The sequence below is a fragment of the Silurus meridionalis genome, chromosome 10 (genome assembly GCF_014805685.1).
Source record: "Silurus meridionalis isolate SWU-2019-XX chromosome 10, ASM1480568v1, whole genome shotgun sequence".
NCBI lineage: Eukaryota > Metazoa > Chordata > Actinopteri > Siluriformes > Siluridae > Silurus > Silurus meridionalis.
The window spans coordinates 1185193-1194342 of NC_060893.1; the positions used below are offsets into that span (position 1 = coordinate 1185193).

The 9150-nt window shown below is 29.4% G+C and overlaps 1 protein-coding gene across 2 annotated transcripts in view; it reads left to right on the forward strand.

Moving 5' to 3' along the window:
* Nucleotides 1-8400, forward strand: part of ptpn9a (protein tyrosine phosphatase non-receptor type 9a) — a 35090-nt gene extending 26690 nt beyond the window's left edge. For both annotated transcript variants that reach the window (XM_046860140.1, XM_046860139.1), the window contains 2 exons: nt 6087-6294; nt 6693-8400. In XM_046860140.1, the coding sequence (XP_046716096.1) occupies nt 6087-6294; nt 6693-6886 (402 nt within the window). In that variant the 3' untranslated portion in view covers nt 6887-8400. The remainder of the gene's footprint in view (nt 1-6086; nt 6295-6692) is intronic.
* Nucleotides 8401-9150: the final 750 nt, after the last annotated feature.

Consider the following 9150-nt stretch of genomic DNA (forward strand, 5'->3'; position numbering starts at 1 on the left):
AACTATAATATACCACAACTATAATATATACCACAACAACTATAATATATATACAACTATATATACCACAACAACTATAATATACCACAACTATAATATATACAACTATATTATATACCACAACAACTATAATATATACCACAACTATAATATACAGTATACCACAACTATAATATATACAACTATAATATATACCACAACTATAATATACAGTATACCACAACTATAATATATACAACTATAATATATACCACAACAACTATAATATATACCACAACTACAATATATACCACAACAGCTATAATATACACCACAACTATAATATATACCACAACAACTATAATATACACCACAACTATAATATATACCACAACAACTATAATATATATACCACAACAACTATTATACCACAACTATAATATATACCACAACTATATTATATACCACAACAACTATAATATACACCACAACTATAATATATACCACAACAACTATAATATATACCACAACAACTATATTATACCACAACAACTATAATATATACCACAACTATAATATATACAACTATATTATATACCACAACAACTATAATATATACCATAACTATAATATACAGTATACCACAACTATAATATATACAACTATAATATATACCACAACAACTATAATATATACCACTATAATATATACCACAACTATATATACCACAACTATAATATATACCACAACAACTATAATATATACACAACTATAATATATACCACAACAACTATAATATATACCACATCTATATTATATACCACAACTATAATATACACCACAACTACAATATATACCACAACAACTATAATATATACCACAACTATATTATATACCACAACAACTATAATATACCACAACTATAATATATACCACAACAACTATAATATACCACAACTATAATATAAACCACAACAACTATATTATATACCACAATAACTATAATATATACCACAACTATATTATATACCACAACTATAATATACACCACAACTATATATATACCACAACAACTATAATATATACCACAACTATATTATATACCACAACAACTATAATATACCACAACTATATATATACCACAACTACAATATATACCACAACTATAATATACCACAACTATATATACCACAACAACTATATTATATACCACAATAACTATAATATATACCACAACAACTATAATATATACCACAACAGCTATAATATACACCACAACTATAATATATATACCACAACAACTATAATATATACCACAACTATATTATATACAACAACTATAATATATATACAACTATAATATATACCACAACAACTATATATATATATACCATAACTATAATATATACCACAATAACTATAATATAATATATACCACAACTATAATATATACCACAACAACTATAATATATACCACAACTATATTATATACCACAACAACTATAATATATACCACATCTATATTATATACCACAACTATAATATACCACAACCACAATATATACCACAACAACTATAATATATACCACAACTATAATATATACCACAACAACTATAATATATATACCACAATAACTATAATATATACCACAACAACTATAATATATACAACTATATTATATATACCACAACAACTATAATATATACACCACAACTATAATATATACCACAACCATAATATATACCATAACAACTATAATATAATATATATACAACTATATTATACCACAACTATAATATATACCACAACTATATTATATACCACAACAACTATAATATATACCACAACTATAATATATACAACAACTATAATATAATATATACCACAACAACTATAATATATATATACCACAACTATAATATATACCACAACAACTATATATATACCACAACTATAATATATACCACAACAACTATAATATAATATATATATACCACAACTATAATATATACCACAACAACTATAATATACACCACAACTATAATATATACCACAACTATAATATACACCACAACTACAATATATACCACAACAACTATAATATATACCACAACTATATTATATACCACAACAACTATAATATACCACAACTATAATATATACCACAACAACTATAATATACCACAACTATAATATAAACCACAACAACTATATTATATACCACAATAACTATAATATATACCACAACAACTATAATATATACCACAACAGCTATAATATACACACAACTATAATATATACCACAACAACTATAATATATATACCACAACTATAATATATACCACAACAACTATAATATATATACCACAACTATAATATATACCACAACAACTATAATATATACCACAACTACAATATATACCACAACAGCTATAATATACACCACAACTATAATATATACCACAACAACTATAATATACCACAACTATAATATATATACCACAACAACTATAATATACCACAACTATAATATATACCACAACAACTATATTATATACCACAATAACTATAATATATACCACAACAACTATAATATATATACAACTATAATATATACCACAACTATAATATATACCACAACAACTACATTATAAACCACAACAACTATAATATATATACCACAACATCTATTATGCAACAACTATATTATATACCACAACAACTATAATATACACCACAACTATAATATATACCACAACAACTATAATATATACCACAACTATAATATATACCACAACAACTATAATATACACACAACTATAATATATACCACAACAACTATAATATATACCACAACTATAATATATACCACAACAACTATAATATATACCACAACTATATTATATACCACAACAACTATAATATACACCACAACTATAATATATACCACAACAACTATAATATATACCACAACTATAATATATACCACAACAACTATAATATATACCACAACTATATTATATACCACAACAACTATAATATATACCACATCTATATTATATACCACAACTATAATATACACCACAACTATATATATACCACAACTACAATATATACCACAACAACTATAATATATACCACAACTATATTATATACCACAACAACTATAATATACCACAACTATAATATATACCACAACAACTATAATATACCACAACTATAATATATACCACAACAACTATATTATATACCACAATAACTATAATATATACCACAACAACTATAATATATACCACAACTATAATATATACCACAACTATAATATATACCACAACAACTACATTATAAACCACAACAACTATAATATATATACCATAACTATAATATACAACAACTATATTATATACCACAACAACTATAATATACACCACAACTATAATATATACCACAACAACTATAATATATACCACAACTATAATATATACCACAACAACTATAATATACCACAACTATAATATATACCACAACAACTATAATATATACCACAACTATAATATATACCACAACAACTATAATATATACCACAACTATATTATATACCACAACAACTATAATATACACCACAACTATAATATATACCACAACAACTATAATATATACCACAACTATAATATATACCACAACAACTATAATATATACCACAACTATATTATATACCACAACAACTATAATATATACCACATCTATATTATATACCACAACTATAATATACACCACAACTACAATATATACCACAACAACTATAATATATACCACAACTATATTATATACCACAACAACTATAATATACCACAACTATAATATATACCACAACTATAATATACAGTATACCACAACTATAATATATACCACAACAACTATAATATATACCACAACTACAATATATACCACAACTATAATATACACCACCACTATATTATATACCACAACAACTATAATATATACAACAACTATAATATATACCACAACAACTATATTATATACCACAATAACTATAATATATACCACAACAACTATATTATATACCACAACAACTATATATACCACAACAACTATAATATATACCACAACAACTATATTATATACCACAATAACTATAATATATACCACAACTATAATATACAGTATACCACAACTATATTATATACAACTATAATATATACCACAACAACTATAATATACCACAACTATAATATATATACCACAACCATATTATATACCACAACCATATTATATACCACAACAACTATAATATATACACAACAACTATAATATATACCACAACTATAATATATATACCACAACAACTATATTATACAACAACTATAATATATACCACAACAACTATAATATACCACAACAACTATAATATATACCACAACAACTATATATATACCACAACTATAATATATACCACAACAACTATAAAATACACCACAACTACAATATATACCACAACAACTATATTAACCACAACAACTATAATATACACCACAACTACAATATATACCACAACAACTACAATATATACCACAACAACTATATTATCTACCACAACTGTAATATACACCACAACTATATAATATACCATGACTATAATATATACCACAACTATAATATATACCACTAATACATATACCACAACTATAATATATACCACTAATACATATACCACAACTATAATATACACCACAAGTATAATATATACCACTAATACATATACCACAACTATAATATATACAATATATATTATAGTTAAATAGTTATAGTAATTTAATATATATACCACAACAACTATAATATATACCACAATTATAATATATAGCACTAATACATATATCAACACTATAATATATACCACAACTATAATATACCACAACAACTATATATATATACCACAACTATAATATATACCACAACTATAATATATACCACTAATACATATATACCACAACTATAATATATACAATATATATTATAGTTAAATAGTTATAGTAATTTAATATATATACCACAACAACTATAATATATACCACAATTATAATACATACCACAACTATATGTACCACAACTATAATATATAGCACTAATACATATATCAACACTATAATATATACCACAACTATAATATACACCACTAATACATATACCACAACTATAATATATACCACAACTATAATATACACCACTAATACATATACCACAACTATAATATATACCACAACTATAATATACACCATTAATACATATACCACAACTATAATATATACCACAACTATATATACCACAACTATATTATATACAACTATAATATATACAACAACTATAATATATACCACAACTATAATATACACCACTAATACATATATACCACAACTATAATATATACCACAACTATAATATACACCATTAATACATATACCACAACTATAATATATAGCACTAATACATATATCAACACTATAATATATACCACAACTATAATATACACCACTAATACATATACCACAACTATAATATATACCACAACTGTAATATACACCACAACTATATAATATACCATGACTATAATATATACCACAACTATAATATATACCACTAATACATATACCACAACTATAATATACACCACAAGTATAAAATATACAACTAATATATGTACCATAACTATAATATATACCACAACTCTACACTACACTCATTTTGTCCCATCAAACACCGCTTTATATTTTGTTATTAATGGAAATGAGTTTTGCTTCAGGGCATGTTACAGTTGCCCTCCTAGTTACGATGGTTCAACTTGTGATTTTTGGATCTTACGATGACAATAACGATACGAAAAAGTTTTACAAATATTTTACGTTTCCTCATACTGATCATAATTCCTGAGACTCTTGTGTAGGCCATGTTTTGACTTGTAATATTTTCAATTTACAATGGGGTCATCTACCTGTAATATAACAAAGTGAAACCCTTGATGTGTCTTTGTATGCATACAGAAGTACACTGTCTTTCTCAAACGCTTCTTGGCTTGTGTTCCCCTCAGACATGTGAGCAGAGGCAGGTGAGCCACTTTCAGTTCCTTTCCTGGCCCGACTACGGCGTTCCCTCCTCAGCACTCTCTCTGCTCGACTTCCTGAGCACGGTGAAGAAACAGCAGCTGAGGGCGGTGAAGGCTCTGGGCTCCCAGTGGAGAGGTCATCACCTGGGCCCACCGATGGTCGTCCACTGCAGCGCAGGCATCGGCAGGACTGGTACCTACCTGTCTCCTGATGCCACGTTTACACGATTATTTATACAATATCAAATTAGCGCGAGTGTGATTATACAGAATATCGTATGTATTTGTAATCGTAATTTGGTATAATCGTAATTGTTTTTATGGAGTTTTATAGCGGGTGGTGTTGGAACGGATCGTGGATTAGTGTACATATAAAATAATAAATAAACTGGAGGTGTAGCTAATGAATTAGCAACTATACGTATAAACCATGTAGTAAAATATGACTCCAGTAAAAGCTCCCTTTAAACTTTCACTTAAGAAAGAACAAAAGTATTTGCCTTCATACACTGTTTGATTTCTACTACAATTGAGCCCAAAACCTCAAATCATATAGAAATGGGTTTTTTTTGGTTTTTGTTTTTTTTTCAGGCACGTTTTGTGCTTTGGACATCTGCCTGTCTCAGCTGCAGGATGTCGGGACGCTGAACGTGTGCCAGACGGTGAGACGCATGAGAACTCAGCGCGCCTTCAGCATCCAGACACCCGAACAGTATTATTTCTGCCACACTGCCATCCTGGAGCACGCCCAGCGTAACGGACAGGCCACGGCGTCTACTCAGTGAGAGATGGAGTCCGTCGGTGGCTCCAGAATCCGAAACATTTGCCGCGGACTCTCACAAGCTCGTGTCTCCCAGACAGTCGCTCTAAGCACAGTATTTCTTGTTTTTTGACTCGTAAAATTGCTGATGTGTTTAAAAAAAAAAAAAAAAAAAAAAAGTGCCATCATCATAGCAATCTTAGCCAATGCTGTTTAGCCAAGAGGCCTAAATCTCTGCTGGATCCAGCTGAAGACTCAGTACTTTCATGCGTACTTTCATGAGTATGTAGCACTATTCACACATGGACCATTTCCCACAATTACCCATGGGAAATATATATCCGTTGTCATTTTTTTTTAGCTTTTATATTTAACATCCTAAACTAGCTTCATCTGTCGGAAACAATGGGCCTCGTTTATCAGAGTTTGGTTAACGTTTTTTGTAACGTGTGTACTTTTTTTTTTTTTCTTTTCACTACCTGAACAATTTGTTCTTAATCCAGTTTGGATTTACTATTTAACATCATTTTTTGCATCGTAGCTAAAAACCATCTGCCAAAAAAATTTAAGATTTATATACTGACGATCAGAGCAGACGATATAAAAAAAACTGTAGCCTTTTTTTTTTTGGTAACAGATTGGATTTTTTTTTTTTCTTACAAATTCTGCTCGTGGGATTGGACAGCCATGTCGTCTATTTAACATCTGTAGGCGTCTGCCTTGCTTTTTCGGTCCAGCTGTTAACGAATAAAAAAAAACACCCCCTTTTGCTTGTGTAATTGCTGTTGCTAATATTACCAGTGTGAAAGTATCTCTCAAGTCTCTGGTTTTCTGTATAACCGCGTGAACGCACTTTCAGTCACGTGTTCGCGGCGTGCATTCACCCTGTCTGTAACAGTAGAAGAGTATAACACCGTGTAGCTCCATATCGCTGATATAACGTCTTTTCTCAGATATAACGTGGTGTGAAACGATGCAGTAAGTCGTAAAAAATGACCAGTGTGCAAAGTAAAAAAAAAAAAAGTCCCTGTTTGTGTTGGTCACGTTTCACAGTATTAATCACGTAGTTTTGTTATTGGGTATGTAAACCATTGCTACTCAATTCATATTGAATTTGCTCGTAGTGAAGCGTCTTGTTAGAGAAAAAAAACACTCAAGTGTAGAAATCTAGAAGTCGAACAACAATGAATGAACCCACTTTATTTTTCTATTATACTCCCACGAACTCTTTCGTTTGCAAAAATCGCTACGTGTATATTTTTCTTTCTTAATTCCGTAACTTTCGTAACGTTCCTATGATCTGACGGTCACGTGATCCGCGTATGTAATCCATAGTGCCATGCTGTCTGCGTATATCCATGTGGAACACTTGAATATGAGACCAAGTTCTTTAGATTTAGAAGGAGACGTGCGTGACATGTGAGGCCGTGCTGAAAGACTGAACTCGTTCCCTGGTTCAGGGACTGATGGACTCTTGTAGACTAAGAATTCCAAGTTGCTGTTTAAAAAGAAAACAAGATTAAACAGATATCATTTCAACAGACCGTGTCTTTGTGTTGATTGTTTTTTTTTTTTGGTTGAGATCATATACATGTAATGTGCATGTACACTGTGCAGCCAATAGTATGTGGACACATCTCATTCCAGATACTTTTGGCCATAAATTCAGTTTGCGGATCTTCTTGTAGATTCGTCGATTCATTAGTATGAGTTACATAAACCAAAGGAAATCTACAGAACATGGATCAAATATTAAAATGTGGAGGAAACCAAAGAACACAAATGAAGCCCATGAAATGTGGAGGAAGCTTTAGGACCTGATTGAACACCATTGACACACTGGAACCTAAAGGAAACGTTGGGACTTGGACTAAACCAGAGAGGCTGGAAAAAACATTATCACCAGAATAAAACCAGATGAAATCCAAAAGATTCAATAACAAATATTAGAGTCTGGAGGAAACGTTTAACCCCAGGAGGAAAACAAAGTAGCTGGAGAAAGTTAGGGGTCCTGGAACAAACTTTATAACCTGGAGGACATTAAAAAAACGGAGTGACCAAGAGAGAATCTGGAAGACACTTTACGACTTGAACTGACCCTAAGAACCTGGAACAATCATTAGAACCTGGAGAAAGCCAGAAGAGCTGGAAGAAATGTTGAAACTTGAAGAAACCAGAAAAGAAACTTTATAACCTGGAGGACATTAGAAATCGGAGTGACCAAGAGAGAATCTAGAAGACACTTTGACTTGAACTGACCCTGAGAACCTGGAAGAAACATTGGAACTT